Genomic DNA, 23,603 nt, shown 5'->3' with positions numbered 1-23,603 from the left:
AGTTGCTCCTCTCAGAGAGCCCTGCAAGCTACCGAGAGTATCTCGCCTGCATGGCAGAGCCTGGCAAGCTCCCCATGGCGTATTCGATATGCCAAAAACAGTAACAACTTAACAACTAGTCTCACAATGGAGATATTACTAATGCCGCTCGAGGAAATTGATGAGCAATGGGATGACGGTGACAGTGACAGTGATTTATATACATCATGATAAATATATAATATACTGTACTATATAAATACACTGTTATAATAGACAGTTTAAATATATACATACATTATGATCACTGTATCACTGTATCACCTGTCATCCCATTGTTCATTGATTTGCTTGAGTGGGCGCCAGTAACATCTTCATTTGTCCCTGTCACGTGCTAGTGTAGCCCAGTGGCATCTGCTTGCTCCAGGAACACAAAAGAGCATGTTGCTGTTACTGTTTTTGGCGTATCAAATACGTCACAGGTAGCTTGCTCTCCATGTGGGGAAATAAATAAATATAAAACAAAAGGCCGTGTGCTCCAGGAAAAATTGTGTCACTCTCTTCCAGGAGCTTTGTTTTATAGTCTCTGGATGTTGGCCTTTGTTGGGATTACACGGAGCCGGGTGCAGTTTCTGGGTGTGGCTGCCAAGCTACTAGAAAACTGGGGATCTGGGTGGAGGAGGCCCAGTCCTGACCTGAGCCAGCTTGGAGGTCTCAGCCACGGGTCCCGCACACCTGGGTTCCTCTGCCGGTTCCTTCATGCGTGAGGCTCGTCCACGTGTGTGGCGAGGGGCCTTGAGCATGGGCTGTGGCTGGGTTCCGGAGGTTTTCGGCTGCAGGGGTCCTGCTTGGGGTGGGGAGGGAAACTCAACCCGCCCCCCTCCGAGGGGCCCCGCTGGAGACAGCCCGGCGCGGGGTCAGGAGGTTCTGTGTACATACACTGGTAAACTACAATAACTGAGCTTTTGTCATATGGCATACACATGTGCACACGCCACATGCTAAAATGATGGGGCAATGAGCCTGCGGTCCAGAATTCACCTGGGAGTGGAGAGTCTGTTCCCGCCAGCCGCGTGACCCCCATCTCCGCCCCCCCCCTGCCGCCCATCCTCACGTCAGTGCGAGAGCGGGAGCGAGAGGCACACCTGCTCCCTCCCTCGCCTTCCGCCCCTGCCCGCAGAGTGGAGAGTGGCCGCAACTCGCCCTGCTAGTGCATCGTCCTGCTCCGGGGAGGCGTGAGGGAGGCTCGCCCGCCCAGCAGGAAGCGGGAGCTGAGTGTCTGCCTGGCCCGGCCCAGGTGACAGACTGAAGCTGTCTCGGGCTGGAGAGAGTCCGGCAGGTAGGGCAGCTGCCTTGCCGGCTGGCCCAGGTTTGGTCCCCAGCACCCAGAGGGTCCCTGGAGCCTGCCAGGGGTGACCCCTGAGCACAACTGGGTGTGGCCCCCAAACAGAGCTGAGATACAGCGCAGACATGGGGAGCTCAGGGGAGCACTGGGATTACAGCCCTTTGGAAAGTGAGCTCTTCAGTTGGTTAAAGAAAACAGACGCCCGCAACTTCCAGTGGTTGTGGTGATGTTTTGTGGGGAACTGTGTTTGTGTTGAGGGTTCAGCTCCCGGTTCTTATTCAATGCGGAGATTTCCCTGTCACTGGGAAGGGCCCTTAAACTTGCTTTTTAGACATGTTTGAGGGAAGATCCTGCCTCCCATGGGCATGACCCTGTGCCCTTTTCCAAAGAGCTGCAGAGAAAAGAAGGTGGATCAAAATAATTAAGTGGCATTTCAATAGTCGGTGGAAAACACCGCCTTCAAATGCTGGATGAAATGAAGGAATCAGGGCAATAAAGTGAGTTAGGACAGGAGGAAACCCCGGTTCCAGCCATATGTTACCTCACATCCCAAAATGTTGTTTTCTTTCCTAAAAGCTGCTGCAATTTAATTAAACTGTAGCCTACCAGGAAAGTGGACAAAGATGCCGTGGAAACCCGACTGAGGAGGGGGCTCTGGGGGCTGAGATAGTCTGAAGGTGCATCTTTTGTCTCCATCCTCAACTTGGTATAAAAATAAACAGCCTTTGAAAGCAGATGGGGAAAAACATTGCTCCACTTGTCATAACTTATTACATTTGACTGTCAATTTGTACTTAAGAAACCAGCTAGCTCCAGGGAGGGAGGCAAAATTTGAGACAAGTCTAGTGCGCTTCAAATCAAGCCTGTGTAATTGCGGGCTTCACGAGGCACGAGTTAGCATCGTGCTAACGAGGAAGCAGTTAGCAGCGGCTGGTCTCAGAGAACGGCCGTCTCCCTGTCTGAAGGCACTGACTCGGGCAAACCCACCCTCGGAGCGAACGCTTGGGGCCATTTTCATTCAGAATCGTCCGCCCCTAAAAAAGTTTATTTTAGTTTGCATTCTTGAAAGACTCGGTGGCTGACACATGGCAACGGTCATTCGTAGCCCTCGTCCCACCATTTGGAAATAAATTGCATTTTACTCTCACCAACGTTCTGACTGCATCTGTTCCCTTTTTCCCCTGCCCCTCCTCCTCCTCCCCCTCCTCCTCCTCCTCCTCCTCCTCCCCCTCCTCCTCCCCCTCCTCCCCCTCCTCCTCCCCCTCCTCCCGCTCCTCCTCCCCCTCCTCCCCCTCCTCCCCCTCCTCCTTCTCCTCCCCCTCCTCCCCCTCCCCCTCCTCCCCCTCCCCCTCCTCCCCCTCCTCCCCCTCCTCCCCCTCGTCCTTCTCCTCCCCCTCCTCCCCCTCCTCCTCCCCCTCCTCCTCCTCCTCCTCCCCCTCCTCCTTCTCCTCCCCCTCCTCCCGCTCCTCCTCCCACTCCTCCTCCCCCTCCTCCTCCCCCTCCTCCTCTCCCTCCTCCTCCCCCTCCTCCTTCTCCCCCCCCTCCTCCTCCTCCTCCTCCTCCTCCTCCTCCTCCTCCTCCTCCTTTTTCTTTGCTTTTGGGTTCACTCCTTGAACATGTTTTGTCTTGTTCTGTGTCCCCGCAAGTTCCATCTGAAACATAAACTCGATTTCTCTCAACTGTGCCTACTTTCTAGCTTGTCAGTGAAGGTCACCCTCATTCCTTCGCTGGCATCTGTGCTGGACGATGGACCACGCCAAGGCCTAAAGCTTGTGCATGAGCAACCCCCTCCCCGGCCCCTGGTTCTGCAGGTCAGGGCACTTCTGCGGGTGACGGCTGCAGCGTCTCGCCTGAGCTCACTCAGTGCTCAGCCCCTCCTGGTCTCTGGTGCCCCCGTCTGCGTGTCCTGCGGCCAGAGGGGCCGGCCGGGGACTCAGCGCAGACAAGGCCGCGGCAGCAGGAGAGCGCAGGTCTCCGGCAGGGCGCCCGAGCTCTGAGGACGCGTGTCCTGGGGCCACAGGCGCCCACAGCCACGTGCATCAGCCGACCCTCTGGGCTGGCCCCTCTCCACGGAGGCCGCCGGGCGCCCACGGGGCTGTTGCTCAGGCTCCTTCCCCAGGGGCCGGCAGCGGTGCAGGAAGGCGCAGGCGTCTCCACCGTTCCGGCCCTCGGGGAGCCGGCCAGAGCAGAGGAGGCGTTTCCTGCCGGCGTCCCGAGGTCTGGGCCTGCCGGAGCCCGGGCGGGGAGGGGTCTGCGTGGTCACCCACCCCCCACCCCCAGGCCTTGGGCCCACATCTCCGACACACACAGGGCATCCCGCCCACAACTGGGCCCCGCGTGGGGGCAGCCAGTCGAAGAGAACGGAGCCTGGGGGCCACACTCTGCACGGGGACCGCGTGCCCCGCCCTGACGGGGGCAGGGGGGTGTTAAGGCCTCAGCGTCACCCGCCCTCAGCCCCCCGGGCCCGTCCCAGGAGGACATGGGGAGTCGGTGCTGGAAGGTGGTGCGCACCGTCAGGCGTGCGGGAGGCTGCGGGGGCGGGGGAGGGGGATGCTGACTGTCCCGCTCACACCCGGGCAGCCCGGGCAGGACGAGACGCCGTATGGACGGACGGAGGAAGCCGGCCTCCCGCCCGGTAGGGGCTCTCTCAAGGCTGCTCAGTGGCCAGCCTGCCCGCCCCCCCAGACGGCTCCTGTCCTGGCCTGGCCCGGCCGGTCCTGCTGGGGTCTGGGCGCTGGGCCTCCTCCCTGGCAGCGGGGACGGGCTGGGCGGCCGTGTGGCAGGAGGCAGCAGGTGGCCGGCAGGAGGCGGCGGACGGGCCCTGCCTGCGTCCCGGGACAGCGCCGCGGCAGCCGCGCCCACTCACCCGTCTGAGGGCATGGCCGCCCGGGTCCGTCTCTGAGAGCAGAGCGTCCACTCACTCACTCACTCACTGCCCGGCCGGCCCGTGCCCCACCGCGGGACTTGCCGGACAGTGCCCTGACTTTGTCCCCCGCAGGGCTGGTCAGGAGAAGCTGAATCCCAAACCGCGCCAGCCCGGCAGGTCCTGGGGGAGAGCGCACCGCGCAGGCTCGGCCGTGTCGGTCCTGGGAAGGGGAGTCTGGGGCGGGGGCAGGGGGCCGCACAGCCCTGGCCGCAGAGCTGGTTCTGACTGACCAGGAGAGCGGCAGTGACCGTGTGCCGCGTCCCTGCCCGCCTCTGTGCGTGACGGCCGGAGCAGGACGGACTGTGCCTCGTGGAGAGGCGGGTGGTCGCGGGGAGAGACTAAGCAAATCCATCCACCCTGGGTGCCCTCCCCCCTCCTCAGTCACGGCTGGTGACTGAGCGTCTGACTCCCACGGTGGGAGTGACCTGCCCCCGGCCCGGGGATGCTCGGACCAGGGACAGAGCCCCGCGGGGGGGGCACCCTCAGTCCCCCGCCCGAGCTGCCCTGCAGCTGGGCTGACCGACACGTCCACACGCGTGTGCAAGGGGCTTCCAGGTCTGTGCAGACGTCAGCCGCAGTGAGCACCCCAAGCCCTCCCCGCGCGCGCACTCACCCCTGCACAGTGAGCACCCCCAGCCCGCCCCGCACCCTCACCCCTGCACAGTGAGCACCCCCAGCCCGCCCCACACACTCACCCCTGCACAGTGAGCACCCCCAGCCCGCCCCACACACTCACCCCTGCACAGTGAGCACCCCCAGCCCGCCCCACACACTCACCCCTGCTCAGTGAGCACCCCCAGCCCGCCCCACGCACTCACCCCTGCACAGTGAGCACCCCCAGCCCGCCCCACACACTCACCCCTGCTCAGTGAGCACCCCCAGCCCGCCCCACGCACTCACCCCTGCACAGTGAGCACCCCCAGCCCGCCCCGCGCACTCACCCCTGCTCAGTGAGCACCCCCAGCCCGCCCCACACACTCGCCCCTGCTCAGTGAGCACCCCCAGCCCGCCCCACGCACTCACCCCTGCTCAGTGAGCACCCCCAGCCCGCCCCGCGCACTCACCCCTGCTCAGTGAGCACCCCCAGCCCGCCCCACACACTCACCCCTGCACAGTGAGCACCCCCAGCCCGCCCCACACACTCACCCCTGCTCAGTGAGCACCCCCAGCCCGCCCCACGTACTCACCCCTGCACAGTGAGCACCCCCAGCCCGCCCCGCGCACTCACCCCTGCACAGCCAGCCTCGCCGTGTAAACGCCGTGTAAATGCCGTCATCTCTGCTCACAAACGTCCCCCAAGCGTTGCAGGCTGGGGTGACGCTGACCCTCGCCCCAGCCCTCTCCGCCCCTGTGTGAGCTGTCCGGGTCCCCTGAGCCCTAGGCCTGCTGCTGCCTTCACACACCTGCAGGGGGGCTGGGCCTGCGACACACGCGGTTCAGTGTTCTGGAGTTTTCTATGCGCAAGGGCAAAGCTAGGCCACAGCTCCCTGGGGCCGCTCGCTCCTTCCCGGCCTCAGACCTCTCGTGGCCTATAGCCATGTTAGACCACACTGTGGGGGGGAAGACGGAGGGAGGGAGGGAGGAAGGGGGGAGGGAGGGAGGGACGGAGGGAGGGAGGGGGATGGGAGGGAGGAGGGAGGGACGGAGGGATAGAGGGAGGGAGGGGGAGGGAGGGGGAGGGGAGGGAGGGAAGGGGAGGGAGGGAGGGAGCAGAGGGACCGTCAGAGCTGGGAAAGTTGCTCTTTGGTTCCTTGCGGGGTGACCGGCCTGTGCTGGGGTCCCCACTGGCCACACTGACCCGTTCCCCCCTCTCCTGCCCCCTAGGGACCACGGTGATGCGGGTGACGGCCTTCGACGCGGACGACCCCGCGACCGACAACGCGCTCCTGCGGTACAACATCCGCCAGCAGAGCCCCGACCGGCCGTCCCCGAACATGTTCTACATCGACCCCGAGAAAGGGGACATCGTCACCGTGGTGTCACCGGCGCTGCTGGACCGAGAGGTGAGCGGAGGGCGGGTAGCGGAGCCGGGCAGACCCAGGGGGGCGGGGCAGTCTGCCCTGGTGGGCCCCGCAGCCGGGCTGGCCGGGCTGGTCACTGCGCTCAGCCAGGTGGCCGGGTGGGCTGAGTCTCGGGACCTCCGCGTGTGTCCCTCGTCCAGCCGAGGGGCCGGCTGTGCCTCGGCCTCGTCTCTCCCCGCCCCACGACCCGCCCGGCTCTCCCCACACCACCTCGCTGGCGGCCCCGGGGCCTTGGCACGCCTCGGCCACTCTGGTCTCCAGCTTCCCCTGGGACACTTGCCTCCCAGCTGGCCCCACCTGTGTGGGGGACAGGGCCCCGCCCAAGGCCTGTGTCCTCTGCGTGTTGTGTGGTTCGGCGTGTGTGCTGTGGGCATCCGGCCTCTCCCTCCACTCGACGGGGGATGGGTGAGGACAGACATGTCACACACGTGAACGGCGGCATGGACTGTGGCAGCATCGTGATTGGACGACATGGGAAAGGGGAGGGGGTCTCGGGCACCTGCTGGGCAGAGTGTCGAGGGCAGGGGCGGGCAGGGATGGACAGGGATGGACAGAGATGGACGGGGTGGGCAGGAGCGGGCAGGGATGGACAGGAGCGGGCAGGGATGGGCAGGGATGGACAGGGATGGACAAGGATGGACAGGGGCGGGCAGGGGCGGGCAGGGACGGGCAGGAGCAGGAAGGGGCGGGCAGGGGCGGGCAGGGGCGGGCAGGGGCCGGCAGGTGGGCAGGAGCCTGCGTCCGCCCCCGGGAGCCAGCCCTAAGCCTCGTCCTCATCGTCTGCTCCTCCCTCGGGCCCGCGCGGGCACAGGGCACCCCTGAGCAGCTCTCCCTGCCGAGTGCCCCGGGGCTGTCCTGGGAGTGTCCGTCTCCCTCCTGGGCAGCTGCGGGTCCTGGGAGAGTCCCTGACCCTTGGGGCCCATCCCCCGGCGATGCCTCTGACTGCTCCTCGCACGGCCACGCGCTGTCACCTTGCCGGGACACAAGCCCGTCCCCGCCCCGGCAGCACCGTCCATGGCCGGCCCCCAGCTCACGCCCGGGAGTGCCCGAGTCCCTCCTGGCCGGGCAGGCCTCGCCCCTGCCTCGCCACGCCCCTCCCTGCACCGAGCACTTGGCTTTCCTTGGGTGGCTGCTGGGCTGGGCTTGGCCACAATCCTCCAGTCCCCACGAGTGCTGGGAGTGGTGGCCCCAGGCCCCTGCCCGAGGGGAGCCCAGTGCCGGCAGAGGTCACGCGGCCCCTTGTCCAGCACGAGCCCGTCTGCTCATGGCTTCTCTGAGTCTGACCCAGTGGCCTTTGCCTCCGTCTTTGCCCGCGTTTGCGTGTCCGCCCCGTAGCTCCAGGTGGTGTCCAGGAGGGTCTGTTGAGCCTGGATGGGCTCTCGATGGACAAAGGTGGCCGGACGAGTGCACCGTGGCCAGTGGGTGGGCGGGAGACCCGTCTCCTGCGTGTGTGCCTGGGGCTGCGCCCACGGACGTCTCGGAAGCTCCTGCCAGTGGATCCAGAAACAGCGGAAATGGTTTTATTTTAACTGCGAGTTTGCTCTTGCCCTTGGGTAATCCCTCAGTCCCTTCATTTCTTCCCCTTCCCCCACCCTTGTCTTCGAACCGTGCTGGGCTCCAGAAAATAGCCCGGTGAGCAGGAGGCCGTGAGTGCGTCTGACCCCGGCTCAGATGCTTAGGGAAACATTTGGGAAAATACGAGCCATAGATTCTACTGAACAAAATTGGGTGCGTTTGGGGCACGGTTTTATTCTTCTCCATCACCGAGCTCGGCCCTCGCTCCGCAGCCCTGTCTGTGGGGGCGACGTGTGTCTGGCTGCAGAATAAAGCCAGATAAAGGTCGCTAGCGTTTGATAAATGGGTTATTTGCTTGATCATCTTGGCCACTAGACTGGAATTCATCTGCTGAATTCTGCCAATTTTTCTGAGCACAAACACAATTTCCAGCTACTCAGAGCAGCTAATGGTCAGTCTGGGGGATAATTTATTTATTTTGAAAATAGGAGCAGTTTCCAGGAGAAGTCCTTAAAAAAGCCATCTTAATATTTGCATCCGGCACATCGTCTTCTGGGGTGTGTGAGCTGAGCGTTTTCTGTTCTTACTTGAATTGGCCTTTAGCTTATTACGTATTATCTCGCAGATAATCTAAGCAAAGTGATAGCCCATAAAAAAAAAAGGTACATACAGTAAAAAGCATCGCGAGTGTGAACGCCATTTATTTTCTATTTTCAGCTGGTAAAAGGTTTTCCTGAAACTTTCTAAAGCCCCCAATTTTTAAGCCGATGTGAAAATAGAGAAATTTCCTCTCTTTCTCCCATGGCAAGCGACACAGAGGGGCTTATTTCGAGATTTATGTGCATTTTTCTGTTGTGGAACACTCAGGAGTCCTTGGATATGTCAGAGAAAACACCCGAAGGTTGGTGCCGAGGTCCCGTGCACGGGCCCCTGCGAGCGCGTGGTAGCTGCAAGCCGGGAGAGAACCCTGCTGACCGGGACGGGCCGGGACGGCACCGTCTTGTCTCACTGCTGCAGACGCACGGGGGCGGGGGGGGGGAGCGTGGAGGGACGATGAGCTCGGGACCAGCCGGCCGGGGAATCTCGCAGTCCCAGAGGCCGGCCTGGCCCGCGCTGCCGCGGAGCTCCGAGCGTCAGTCCTCGGGGCGTGAGTGTTCCCCGGCCGCTCGGACCTTGTCCCCGCAGCCCACTGAACACGCTGGCAGTGACCGCGCACGACTAGACTGTGCGTCAGGATCACCCTCCTTGGCTGCGGGGTGGGGCCACAGGTAGTTAGGCAGTTGCTTCGGGGTCATTTCCTCCTTTTCATTTTTTTTTCTTTTTGGGTCACACCCGGCGATGCACAGGGGTTACTCCTGGCTCTGCACTCAGGAATCACCCCTGGCAGTGCTCAGGGGACCCTATGGGATGCTGGGATTTGAACCCGGGTCGGCCGCGTGCAAGGCAAACGCCCTACCCGCTGTGCTATTGCTCCAGCCCCACCTCCTTTTCGTTTCTACTCCCCGGCTGCCGGGGAATCCAGGGCGGGATGTGAATAGACCGGGGAGACCCAGGGGTGCTACCTCCCCTCGTGCCCGACGGAGTCGCAGGACCAAGGGGCGCCAGGCGGGCTCTGAGACTCCGGGTCCCGCTCACGGTGCCGGGCGGAGGAGCGGGCGGGCGTCCCTTGGGGTCCTTCTCACTTCCCCGCTTGGGGTCCCTTCTAGCAGGGAACGCCCGGGGGTCTCTCTCGGACCCTCACCCTCCAGGCCTCCAAGGCTGGCCCAGCCGCGAGGGGGAGTCCGGGCTGGCCTTGTGTCCAGCCAAGGGCAGGGCCTGGCACAGACTCGCAGGCCCCTCGCTGGCCACCACCACGGCACCGTGAGGGCTGGGGCAGCTCCTTCACCACCTCTGCCTCAGTTTCCCTGTCTAGCACAAAGCGGCCGTGCAGAGCGCCTCTCTCCCTCTCCCTCTCTCCCCCCTCCTTCTCTCTCTCTCCCTCCCTCCCTCTCTCCCTCTCTTTCTCTCTCCCTCCATCCCTCTCCCTCTCTCTCTCCCTCCCTCTCTCCCTCTCTCTCTCCTCTCTCTCTCCTCTCCCTCCCCCTCTCCCCTCTCCTTCTCTCCCTCCCTCTCTCTCTCTCCCTCTCCTCCCTTCCCTTCTCTCTCCCTCTCTCTGTCCCTCTCTCTGTGTCCCTCTCTCTCTCCCTCTCTCTCCCCCTCTCTCTCCCTCTCTTTCTCCTTCTCTCTCCCTCTCTCTGTCCCTCTCTCTGTGTCCCTCTCTCTCTCCCTCTCTCTCTCCCTCTCCCTCCCTCTCTCTCTCTCTCCCTCTCTCTCTCCCTCTCTCTCTCCTGTCTTCCTGTGGTGAAAATAACCTCAGGTGCCGGGCGGTGACAAGTCCCAGCCCCCGCTGCTCCGTCATGTCAGAGCACTCGGCCTCCCATGCGTGAGGACCCTGAGTGGGGGGTCCCCCAGGGAGAGGGGGAGTGCTCGCTTCCTCCCAAGCCACCAGCTCTGAGTTGCAGACGGGGATTCGTGGTACCCCCCACCCGAGACCGTTTCCAGTTACACCGATGGGTGCTACTCTAAGTCCAGTGCTCTCGGTGGCCGTGCTCCCAGAGCTGTCCTCCTTGGGGGAGATTGTCCCGGTCAGGGGGTGGGGGAACCGTGCTCGGCCGTGCTGAGACCGACCAGGTGGGCGGAGGGCTTCCCGGCAGTGCCCACTGCAGGGGAGGGGGGAGGGGCCAGGTACACGCTGGACTCAGCTCCGGTGACGCGCCTGTGCCCTGGCTCCGACGCCCCTCGCGCCCGTGTGTGCGGGCCAGCCGGGGCCTTCCCGCCGTCGCGGGAGGGAGCCAGACCCGACCCTGGGGGGCTCGGGGCGTCTCACTGCCCTGCCAACCGACTCCCTGCAGCCCCAGGCACGGCCTCGCCCAGGGCCGCAGGGCCGGGCCGCCGGGTGCTGGGGCCCAGGCCCCGGGCCGTGTGGACGCCACTGCTGTGGCGATGCTTCAGGATGGGGCTTGCTCCTGGGGGACCCTGGGGCCGGCCTGTCGCCTGCGAGCTCAGAGCCTGGCTGTAAGGGGACACACAGAACCCACACGGCGACAGCCCAGAGAGACGAGGGCGGGGCAGGCAAGGGAGAGGCAGTGTGTGTGTGTGTGTGTGTGTGTGTGTGTGTGTGTGTGCGCGTGTGTGTGTGTCTGAGAGTGTGTGTGTGCATGTGTGCGTGTGTGTGTGTGTCTGAGAGTGTGTGTGTGCGTGTGTGTCTGAGAGTGTGTGCGCGTGTCCGTGTGCCTGTGTGTGTCTGGGGGCAGGGGGAGGAGGAGGGGTGTGTACTCTTTCTATGTTTTTTATTTTACCTTTCTTGCGGGGTCGGTTCCTGGCCCTCTCCTGGCGGTGCTCAGGCTGCCCGGGGGTCTCTCCCGACGGGGCTTCGCGGAACACCGTGCTTGTGCGTGCTGGGGGTCACCCAGCTCAGCCACGGGCAGCACAGCGCCCCCACAGCCATCCCCCCGCCCTGCCCTGGCGGCTGTTTCCCGGGGCAGGTTCAGGTGAATCTGGCCAAGCGCCCGCGTCGGACCCGCCTGAGTGTCGCGCGCTCGTCTCCGGGCGCTTCCCACCCTCACGCGGTGCCGCCGGGAGGCTGAACAGACGCGTCTGGCCTGCGTGTGCGCAGGAGACAACCAGGGGAGATGCAGTTCTCTGACCTTTGCAAAGAACAACTGCAGAGATGCCGCCCGAGAGCCGCGTCTCTGTTCCTGGGCGACGCCGACGCCGGCCCAGGTCCAGCTCCTCCCTGCCTGCTCCCCCTGCCCTCAGAACTGTTCCTCGCGGACGCGTTTCTCTCTGCAGAGCCCCCCGGGTCCCCGTGCTCGTGTTCTTGTGCTGTTGTTCTTTTGTTTGCCTCTCTGGTTTTGTCTGGGGGCCACACCCGGGGCTGCTCAGGACTGACCCGGCCCTGCACCAGGCGTCTCTCCTGGTGGGGCTCCGGGACCCCTGTGTGGCCCCAGGCTCGTGGCAGGCGCCGCCCACTGTGCCACCCTACCCCCCTTCCTCGCTGCCCGCCTCCGGGCCTTCGGGCGAGGGAAGAATGGATCAGAGAGCAGGTGTGAGGTCGTCCCCACAGCCCCGTTCCTCAGCCGGGCGTCAGACAGGCCTAGAGTCGTGCCCGTTTCTCTGAGGGGCCCCTGGCGCCCCCTTCTGGGAGCCGGGGAAGCGGCTCTGACCCAGAGCTGTGCCGCCGAGGGAAACGCCCTCCCGCCGGCGAAGGGGCCTTCTTGTTTATGAAGCTCCTGTCAAGGATTCCAGTGTCCTCAGCTCTGAGTCTTTTCGCCCCTTTGGGAAGTGTGACTCAGTTTCCCCCGGCTATCCCCTCAGACTCGGAGCAGGCGCTGACTACCGGGGTCTGCAGATGGGCCCCCGAGGGGCTCCCCCTGATCGCCTGGCGGCCCCGTGCACCATAAGGGACGTGGCAGGTGGTTTCCTCGGCTGGGGACTGAAAGGAGGAGCTGGCCCAGGGGTCCTCAGCCGTCGTCAGGGACGGGCCCCCGCCGTCCTGAGTGCAGGTCCTCCCGCAAAGAGCCCAAGGGCAGAAAGGGAGAGCAGGGGTGGGGGGAGGGGGCTGCTCCGGGCTGGGGCCCACTCCCTGGGGCCCTCGCGCAGGGCAGGCGGGCCCTGGAGCTCTCTCAGCCTCACCCCTGCTACGGCCCCACCAGGCGGGAGGAGACTCCCTCGCCAAGAGAGAAAAGATTGGCAGCAGGTATGATCCCCGTGCCCGATGGCATGGTGACCCGGCCCGCACGGTCACCGGAGGGCAGACAGCGCTGGCGAGGCCTGGTGGGGCGCCCCGAGGGGCAAGGGTGGAGAGGAGAAGGCTGGCGCTGAGAGGGGACGAGCCCGGGGAGGCAGGGAAGGCGCCTCTGTGCGGGCGGCAGGAACTGGAGTGTCCCCAAGCTCCCGCCCCCGGAGTAAAACCGTCCATGACAGGAGCCGACTGTTACCAAAGACCCAGAAGGAACCGGCTCTGGGCTAGGCCGACCCTCACCGGGAGTTACCACCTGGTTCTCGGCCGCAGCTGGGGGGCCTTGTTCTCTCTAGGGCTCACAGAGCAGACGGAGGTCAGAGGGGGAAGGTCGTCCGGGCCTCAGGCAGGGACACCAGGCCTGCACCACTCACTGCCCACCCCCGATGCCTCCCTAAGACTGTCTCTGCTCTGCTCCCCAGCTGGGGTTTGGTGTCCCGGCCGGCCCAGCAGCCTGTGTGGGACAGAGAGGAGTCGGGCGCTTCTCCCGGGGCTGTTTTGTAAGGAAGAGAAGGAGTGAGATATTTAAATTCTTCGGGGATATTGGTTTTGAAGAGATAAAGCAAGGAACATTTTTATTCATAGTAGAAGCCGTGGCTGGATGTGTACGAGCACTGTCCTCCGAGACGGAGCGGGAGCACAGCACCAGTCCTGGGACGCGGAGTATGAATTTAGATGACACTTTGAAGAAGCTGATAAACACCCCGCCCCCACCCCGCCGGACTCGGCTTGCGTGTGAAAATCCTCTGGCTGACCATACACGATTGAGTGGGGTTTGAAATTATAGAGATAAGTTGGCTGAGCCTCACGGACTATTAAAGATCCACAGCGCAGAGTGAGAGGGGCATTCTCTTTGGCAAGAGTTTCCATTTCTCAAATTTTATCAGGAAATTGGGGTATCTTGACAGCTGGCTGCAGCCCCTGGAATAAGGAAATGCTAATGAGGAGAGGCGGAGGGGTCCGGAACGCCCCCCCACCCGGGAGGGGAGCAGGCGGTATCTCCAAGGTTTGCTGGCGCAGAGAGCAAACGCTCTCCCTCGGGCCTGACGCCTTCCTCACTGTGGAGATGGAGATTTGGAAAGGGGTGTGCATGTGTGCGTGTGTGTGTGTGTCTGTGTGCATGTGCCTGTGTGTCTGTGTGTCTGTATGTCTGTGTCTGTGTGAACACGCGCACACACATATGTATGTGCTCTTGTAAAAGCCACACGGCAAGAACAGAGAGAACAGTGATATCCACGGGAGATCTTCCAGCCCTTCAATTCTCTGGGCCCACAGTCCCCAGAGTTTGAATTTCACAAACTTTTCCCCCTTGAAAACTTTGAGAATGACCAAAGGCCACCAACACCTGATTTCCCAAGGAAGGGGATTGCAGACCTTCTCAGGACAAAAGACGGCTGTTAATACACTCACGATCTCACACGCGCCTTATCTGAACTCCTATGTTCCACATCAGATGGGGCAGGTCAGGCTCTCGGAGGGAATAAAATAGAGTTTCTTTACCATGTGACAAATTTGTCATACTTATCTGGTCTTCGTGGAAAAGAATCCCGATAAGAGAAGTCACATGACAACGTAAGATACAAGGAAGAAGGAGAAAAGCAAAATTATCCTGGGAGACAGAGTCAAGTCCCAGACTAAAAGGGGGAGGTAGAATATTCTAGAATGTGGACACAGGACTGGCTGTTCAGCAGCCAATGAGCCCAGGCCAGCATCTACTGAGGCTCGGGGTCCATGCTCAGGCTCAGGGTCCCGCTGCCCCCTGCTCTGGCACTCGGCCGATCACCCTCCCAGGCCCCCCTGAAGCTCCCCAGTCCCTTCTCTGTGCCCGTCGACAGCGTGAGGCCCGGAACCACTTAGAAAAGGCTGATGCTCCGGGGGCCCAGGTTCCCCGGAACACTCTGAGTTTGCTCCGGACTGTTCCTTGGGGACATTTGGAGAAGCCGGTGCTCAGCCCCTCCGGCTGCCCCTGGAGCCGAGCCCTGGGCACCCCGCGCCTGCAGGCAACCCTGCACGCACAGTGGGCACTGCCCGGGCCGTCACCGCCACCCCCACCCCCAGCCAGGAAGGTGGCGGTCACCCACATCGGGAATACTCTGCTGTCCCCTGGGACGCTCGGGTCCCCTGCATGTGGAGGTGCTGAGGTCATCTGGTGCAGCCCTAGGGGTCTGCTAGGGGTCTGCTGGGGGCTGCGGGTCAGAAACGCTTCTGGGCTTCCTCAGAGAATAAGGGCCTGGCGCCCGGGGCCGTGTCTCAGCTGAGGGGCTGGACTGCTTGTCTGGGGTCGACGAGGCGTCCCCAAGCAAGGAGGGAGTCCAGGGGCTACTCTAAGCTTCTCGACCTGGCGAGACCATGGCGGGCTCAGGCCCCAACCAGGCTGGGGACACCAGGGCCGCCTAGCAGGACTCCAGACCCTCTGGGACTCCTCCCGCAGTGCTCAGGAGGTGACAGGGTTGTGGTCAGGTGACAGGGACCAGGACTGACCCCTGGGGCTGCACCAGATGACTTCTTATTTCTTTTTTTTCTTTTTGGTCACACCCAGCGATACGCCTAACTCTGCACTCAGGAATCACTCCTGGCAGTGCTCGGGGGACCATATAGGATGCCGACGGTCGAACCCGGGTCGGCTGCGTGCCAGGCAAACAGCTTCCCCGCTGTGCTGTCCCCAGCACCAGATGGCTTCCAAGGGTTCCCCGCCCCACCGCACAGCCTCCGGGGGCGGAACTCCGAGAGAGCAGAGGAGAGACTGTCGGTGTCTGTGTCCCAGGAACCCCAAAGGCGTTCGCCGCGTGACGTCAGGGCTGGGTCCCGCTCGAGGCCCAGCGGGTCCCGTCACCGAGGGATCCTGCGATCCAGGGAGGCTGGACTGTAGTTCCCCGGGGGCGAGCGAGGGAAAGGCACCAGTTTAGATTCCGCTGGGCTGAATGACGAGGAAATTGGCCCAACTGTCAAAGTTTCCTGAGCTGGAAAGAAGGTAGAATTTATCAAATGCTCTGAGTTTCCACGTGTCACAACAGAGATATTACCAAAATATGAGACGAGGGCTTTCAGCATGCCAGGGAAAATCACGCTCTTTCCTCTGGAAGCCACAATATTTGGGGGAGTGAGTGAGCGAATGAAAGGCAAGTAGCATTTTGTTTCAAAATAAATTAGGAAGTTGCTATCAATCAATTACCCAGCGATCTCCCATACCATGTATCTGGCGGACTGTGTTTGTACCAATAGCCAGAAATTCATTTTATCCCTTTCCGTATGTGAAAAGCAGGGAATAAACCGCGTGCATGTCTAAGTATATGGCAAACAGAAGAAATGGGAAGTTGCCGTGTGGGTGTCGCATACTCTGGTTATCCCTGGCTTGAAACCGGAGGCGTCGCTTCCATTTCTGCTCAGATCTAGAAAATCAATTCCAAAGTCGCTCTGAGCGGGTTATTAAGAAGCTCTGTCTCCCCAGACACATTCCAGGAACACGTGACTTGCCCCAGAAATGTGTCCTCTATCCCCCAAAGGATTCTCTGGGCCGGCTCCCAAGGGGCTGACCCAGCGGGCAGTCTGCACACACACACACTCACAGACTCACACACTCACACACTCACACACACATATACACACACTCATGCATGCACACACACATACACACTCACACACTCACACACTCACACACTCACACACAGACACACAAACACACATACACACACTCACATACACATACAGACACTCATGCATGCACACACATACACACTCATGCATGCACACATACATACACACTCACACACACTCACACACATACACACTCACACACACTCACACACACTCACACACATATACACACACTCATGCATGCACACACACATACACACTCACACACACTCATACTCAGACACACATACACACTCACATACACACACTCACACACACATACACACACTCATGCATGCACACATACATACACACTCATGCATGCGTACACACATACACACACACTCATACACAGACACACATACACACACTCACATACACACTCACACATACTCACACACAACTCACATACACACACTCACACATGCACACACACACTCATACACAGACACACATACACACACTCACATACACACTCACACATACTCACACACAACTCACATACACACACTCACACATGCACACACACACTCACACACACTCACACACACATACACACACTCATGCATGCACACACGCATGCCTGATAGCTGTTTTCATTCTCCAGCCCTCAGTGGCTATAAAAATCCTTCAGAATAGATTACTCTGACCAGGCTTGAACCCGTGAAGTGCTGACCCCCTGACCAAACACGGCCATCTCTCGATTCTTCTTGTGTTATCGTCAAATAAACCTGGCGTGGGGCGGGACATCCGCGTCTCCACACGCCCTGCGCCGAGACCGTTGTTATTTCTAGGTTACAGAGGAGGGGACTGGACCTAGGGGGAGTGACTGACCCGGCCCAGAGCTGTGGCCTGAGTTTGAATCCGTTGGTCTGGGGTCCCCGTGCCGCTACACTTTGCCCCCGTTGTGTACCAGGGGCTGGGCGGGGCGGGGCGGGTGACAGCGCCTGGCCTTACGGGACCCGTGACTGGAAGCCCAAGTCCCCACTTAGTCTCACGGCCTGGATTGCTCCCCGCCCGAGAGCCCAGCACAGCCAAGGGCCTCTCCAAGGCAATTTGCAACCTGTGGACACACGCCAGCCGCCAGCTCTGAGTCCCTGGAGAGGCGTTCCGCAGCCTCCGGAATGTTCCGGACACCCGGGAGAGCTAATGCTTCCAGAAAACAAACACGGGGAAATGAATTTCCTATCGCATTTGTCCGTCCCTCCACTGAAGGAGTGTCGGCGGGCAACCGAGAGAGGAGATCAGCCCCTTCCCCGTCAGACCTGAAAATTAGGCTCACCCAGTCGCGGGTTTCCAGCCCCTTTGATCAGGAGCCCAGAGACGTTGCCTAGGAAATGAATCCAACTGTTCCTGAAATGTCTGGAAAGACATTTACAGGAGCTTCGTGTGTGAAGCTTCAAAGTGTGCGGGCAAGAGAGTGGCCACGGAGCCGGTGCAGGGGTGCGGGCAGCGGAGACCCGGGCAGGCGGCGGAGTAGAGAAAAAGGCACCCAAGGAGTTGGGCTTTGTGGGGTCCGCAGAGCTCAAGGCAGAGGAGGTGGCGAAAATGGGTCAACGGGGGACATGGGGGAGGACAGACAGCGACGGGAGCAAGAGTCTGAGGTGCAGAGAGAGCCGCGGGACCTGGGCTCAGTGTCCACCCGGGCAAAGGACTGTCTCTACCCGGGGCCTCTGCGAGTGCCGCAGGCCACTATGGGGGGAAGTAGCCACGTGACCAAAATTCAAACAACCGTCAACACTGGGACCAGCAGTCCAGCCTCTGGCCGTGTCCCCAGAGAGAATCAAAGGCTCCTGTTGACCCTGCAGAAACAATGTCACTGGAATGGGTGACAAGTGACAGCAGACAGATGATGCATGGAGGGTGCATGGATCAATGTGTGTATGGATGGATGGGTGAGTGGGTGGATGGGTAGATGGTTGGATGGGTGGACGGATGGACGGATGGATGGGTGGATGGATAGGTGGGTCCATGGATCAATGGGTGGATGGATGGATGGATGGATGGATGGATGGATGGATGGATGGATGGATGGATGGATGGATGGATGAGTGGTTTGGTGAGTAGGTGGGTACATGAATGGATGGACAGGTATGTGGGTGCGTGGATCAATGAGAGGATGGATGGATGGGTGGGTGGGTAGATGCCTGGATCAATGAGTGGATGGATGGGTGGGTGGGTGCGTGTGTGGATAGATAAGTAACAGCTAGCTGATGGTGGCTGGGTAGACAGATGCTAGATAGTGGATGGGAGGACGGGCAGGCGATGGGTGGACAGGAAGGTGGCTAACAGATGAGAGTGACAGAGGAGAGAGCTACTGGGGTCAGCATCATGGGGAGGGTGGTCAGTGACCACTCGCTGCCCAGGCCGCCCGCTACGACTCAGACCCAGAGCCAGATCAGAGTCAGACTCGCTCTTGCGGCTGAAAGAACAGTCGAGAAACCGCCTACCCTCCAGTCCCCAGGGAAGCCCGTTGGCCTGCGGGGCCCAGCCTCAGTCTTGACCCCACCCCACCCCCAACGGCCTCCCGCCCGGGAGGACACCAGCACCGAGGGGAAGGGCAGAGCCAGGCCGGTGGTGCCCAGACAGAGCCCAGGTGCAGGCCCCTCCCGGGCAGCCCGTGTGTCCAGCGTCCCTCCCCACTGCCCCCTGCCCAGCGCCCTCGCCCAGGGGCTGCCCCTGACAGGCGCCACTTGTCCACCTCCGTGTCAGAGTTCGTGGCTTCCCCAAGTGTGCAGGACCCCCTGGAGGGCGGGTCCCCTCCAAACACACCCCGGCCCTGTGCCCAGCACGGCCATGCAGGGCAGTGGACAGACACCACCTTGGCGCTCCTCTCCACTCTGCTACGGAGCTGCCCGCTTGGCCGACCCGGGCCCCAGGCCTCTGCACTTTCCCCGACAGCTCCCCCCGAAGTGCTCCCCATGCAGGCCCACTGGCCGTCACAGCCCTACCTCGCCAACCCTGAGTCCCCTCCAGCGACAGCATTGCTTTGGTGCCAGTGGCTGAGGGCGCCCTGGTCAGCTGTCTGTGGCCAGCACTGGCTCGCAGAGTGGCCTCTGAGTCAAGTCCTTCATTGTGGGTCTCTGTCCACTCACTGGGAATCTGCTCTGGGCTGGAAACGAAAGAGCTTCCTGGTGACTTAGCCCAGGGGGTCCGACTGTGAGATCTGTCCTCACCAGCCCCCAACGGGACTCTTAATTACCAGCCTTCCCACACACCCAACACACGTGCACACGGCACAGACATACACATCTACACACACAAACACACATGTGCACACAGGCACAGACATACACACCTACACACAAACACACATGTGCACATATGCATGCACATACATACACAACTACACACACAAACACACATGCACACATGCACATATTTATGCCCATAAACACATACACATGTGCACACAGGCACATACATATACACACAAACACACATGCACATGTTTATGCACACAAACACACATACACACATGCACATAGGCACATACATACATATTTACACACACAAACACACATGCACACATCCGCAAATACACACATGTGCACACAGGCACATACATACACATTTACACACATGCACACATACACACATGTGCACACAGGCACTACATACAAATTCATGCACACACACATGTGCCTATGCACGCAGGCACATGCATACACATTCACTCACACACACATGCGCCACACCAAGCTCCGGCGATGTGCCCCAGGTACACTGACCCCTTAGTAACCCTGATAGCTGTGGTGACCAAACACGTTTCACTTGATCGCAGCTTCGTGGGGCCTGGTCCCCCGACTCTGCTGCTAGAGCGGCCGGAGGCCCCGCGGCAGCTTTTTGCCATCCCGAGGACGGGGAGAGTCTTGGCGAGTCACGTCTAGGGGCACAGTGTGTCCAGAAATTCTAAACTGCAAAACTTAAACTGCAGACGGGACTTTCCCATTAGCATCTTTTCCCGACTCATTTTCTTCTCCGGCATCTGCGCCAGGGAGGCTGGGGGGTCCCCGTGTGCGTGGCTGCCTCAGTCCCCGCGGCCAGGGGTCCCGTGCTGCTGACTCAGAACCGCTCAAAGACAGACTGGGCCGGCGACAGAGCAGGGAGGCGCTGCCTTGCACACAGCCGCCAGGGCCCCACCGGCGTCCCACCTGGTCCCCGAGCACGGCCAGGAGTGACCGCTGAGCCAGAGGCAGGAGGAAGCCCTGAGCATCGCCGGGTCGGCCCCCAAACAAAAAATAAAATAAAAGACTGCGCCCCTCTGGGGGACACACCTGCCCCCATGTGGTGCCACAGAGTCGCCCCAAGGGCTGTGGGCCGCCCCCTCAGGCCAGCTGTCCTGGGCACGGGAAGGTGACCGAGGCATTGCCGAGCCACCTCACGGTGCAGTGCTCCGAGCCGGGCCACGGGGCTGTCTGCGTCCCAGGAGCTCACCCCCCCCCCAGGACAGACTCGGGAACGCGAGTTCCAGGCGGCTCATGGCTCCTCCATGGTTGGGAACTGGACGCCGTCCTGTTATCCCATGAGACCCCCTGCCGGCTGTCCCGGAGCCGAGCCCTGAGCTGACCGCAGGAGGGGCAGCAGCTTCGTCTGGGTGGGGGGCCGTAATGCCCAAAGCCCCCCAGCCCTCCCCCTCGGCCCCAACACCCCCCCCCAGCCTCTCTTGAAAGTTCCGGTCCCTCCCGGGGCTCTGGGCAGACCCACGCAGCCCCGTCCTGTGCTTCTCTGGGCCGGGCTGTCCCGAGGGCAGTTCCCACCCTGCCGCCCAGGGAGTGAGACTCGCGCCCTGCCTGCCCTTTGCAAGCTGGTCCTGGGGCCGCTGGTATTAAACGACCCCCAGGCGCGGCCCGCAACCTGCCTTCCTGGACCGCTGCCCCTGATCAAGCAAACGCCACCGTGGGCGCAGATGGAGACGGATTGGCGGTTGGCGGGCGCCCCGTCAGACCACGGGGGCAGAAGAGGGAAGGGAAGGGAAGGTGGTCTCTCTCCAGAGCCTGCTGCGTCCCGTCTCTCCCACGGATAGTGTGGCTCTTAAAAGTAACCGGTCAGACCTCTGACTACTGGCCCAGAGCAGGCCTTCAGCGGGCGGAGAAACGGGGAGCTGCTTTTCTGCAGCGTGGAAACATCAGGCCCTCCCGCCAGGCTGGGGGTCACCTGGGGCGGGGAGGGGGCCCGGGGCCTCAGCACAGCTGCGGAGGGACCCCAAAACTAAGTAAGAAAAACAAACAGGTAAAAGGGGGCAATCCTGCTGGAATGCCGCCAGTGAAAATTCTGTCGATAGAGAAACCCAGGGAGGGGGAAGTGGGTATGCGTTTCCTTGGCCTCAAAGGGTGCAAAGCAATGCCGGCAAAGCAAACGTCATCTGATTAGGGTCGTGTCATGTAGGGAGCCATATTTCAATCCTGGCTCTTATCTTCAAGTAAGGCAGAGCCTGGCACTTCTCAAACAGGGGCCTAATTAAAATTCCTGTAACAAGGTTGCCGTTACTGACCTGACTGACCTTACCATTCCACTAGCCGATACCCGTGCCTGACTACTGCTTGTACGGGGTCCGGGCATACATACCATACCACTGCCCCCCAGCAGGCAAGTAAAAATGCTGTAGCTGCCAGTGAATAAAGCTCTCTCTCTCTCTCTCTTTCTCGCTCTCTCTCTCTCCTCTTTCTTGTTGCTTTCTGTCTCTGCGTCTGTTTATTCGGCCCTCCTCAGCCCCACAAAGGGTCCTACCTGCTGGCCAGGACGGACCCTCACAGTGTCACCCTCGTTTCTGTTCTCTTTCTATTATTTAAATATTTTATGTGTATTCAGGGAGGGCTGCAGCGATAGCACAGCAGGTAGGGTGTTCATCTTTCACACGGCCGACCTGTGTTCAGTTCCTCCGCCCCTCTCGGAGAGCCCGGCAAGCTACCGAGAATATCGCGCCCACACGGCAGAGCCTGGCAAGCTCCCCGTGGTGTATTGGATATGCCAAAAGCAGTAACAAATAAGTCTCACAATGAGAGACGTTACTGGTGCCCGCTCGAGCAAATCGATGAGCAACGGGATGACAGTGACAGAGACAGGGAAGGTCGCTAAAATCACCGGCGCCCTCGGGCACTGGCCCTGCCTGGCAGGCAGATGGTTCTGTTGAGCTGGTGACCAAGACAGACAAGGGGGCGTCTCTGTGGGTGGCTGAGGCGCCGGTCGGCAGCTCTAGGGCTGAGCGGGATCAGAGGGTGAATGGGGCAGGAGGCAAGGGCGGCGGTGGGTGCCCAGACAGGGCCTGAGCCGGGGGGGCAGGGCAGGGGGGACCCCGGGCATCGGTCCTGGCCCAGTGCCATGGTACATCCAGTTCACACGTCTCCTGAGCCCAAAGGGAAGGATGCGTTTCCTTATGAGCACTTTTGGCTTTTGTCTTTTGTTTTTGTTTGGGGCCCTGCCCTGCTCGGTGCTACCCCTGGCTCCACACTCCGGAACTCCTCCTGGCAGTGCTCAGGGAACCGCATGGGATGCCCAGGTCAAAGCCAGGCCAGGCCAGGCAAACGTGCAAGGCAGACGCCCCATCTGCCGTGCTACTGCTCCACTCCCTGTGATAGAACTCTTAGGACTTAGTCTCAACCACTCTCTTAGATGCCGTGCAGCAGATTAACTAAAGTCATCAGCTCCTTTTCAGAAAAAAAAAATATATATATATATATAATTCCTTTACAAAAAAAATTTAAAAAATAAAATTTAATATGTATATGTTTAATCACTGAGCCCCAAGAATCCAGCACCCAGGGCAGTCTGGCACACCTTGAGAAGCACTGAGCTAAAGCACAGGCTGTGTCCTCAGAAGGATGCGAGGCAGGGGCTCGTGCGGGAGTGCTCGGGGAGGACGGAGCACCCCTTGTGGAAACACCACACGCTGCCTCCCCGCCTGCACAGACACCGGGCCACGCCAGCACAGCTCCCCCGCCCCCCCAGAGCTGCCTCCACCAACACGCTTGTCCGACCCTCTGATGACGAAGGTGAGTCCTACACGTCAGTGGAAGCCTCAAGCCTGGACCTCGAGGGTCTTCAAACTCGGCCGGGGGAAGGGAGTCAGACGCGAGTACATCTTCCCTCCCGGTTCCGGGGCCGAAGTGTGGGCCCGCATGTCCTTGGGCCGTGTCCTTGCTGGTGGCTCCAGGGAGAGCCCTCCCCACCGCACCGGGGTCAGACGGCTGCCCTCCCTCCCCCTCGAGGCCCCGTCCCTGCCTCCTCCCGCCTCTGCCCCCCCACACGCCGTCTCTCTCTCTGTCTCTCTCTCTCTCTCTGTCTCTCTCTCTCTGTCTCTCTCTCTCTGTCTCTCCTCCTCGGGATTCATTCAGGGCAGACCCGGCCCCTCTGACTGCGACGTTCCCCTGGCTTCCCCCAAGAGAGACCCAAGTCCCCCAAGGT

The 23,603-nt window shown here is 61.1% G+C and overlaps 1 protein-coding gene across 1 annotated transcript in view; it reads left to right on the top strand.

Moving 5' to 3' along the window:
• CDH13 (cadherin 13) overlaps positions 1–23,603 on the top strand; it is a 700,004-nt gene that overhangs the window by 605,575 nt on the left and 70,826 nt on the right. The window contains exon 7 of the mRNA XM_055146163.1: positions 6,075–6,253. Within this exon, the coding sequence (XP_055002138.1) occupies positions 6,075–6,253 (179 nt within the window). The remainder of the gene's footprint in view (positions 1–6,074; positions 6,254–23,603) is intronic.

The sequence above is a fragment of the Sorex araneus genome, chromosome 8 (assembly GCF_027595985.1).
Source record: "Sorex araneus isolate mSorAra2 chromosome 8, mSorAra2.pri, whole genome shotgun sequence".
In the NCBI taxonomy this organism is placed as follows: Eukaryota; Metazoa; Chordata; class Mammalia; order Eulipotyphla; family Soricidae; genus Sorex; species Sorex araneus.
The sequence above is the reverse complement of the archived record's forward strand: the minus strand, read 5'-3'. Positions and strand labels throughout refer to the sequence as shown.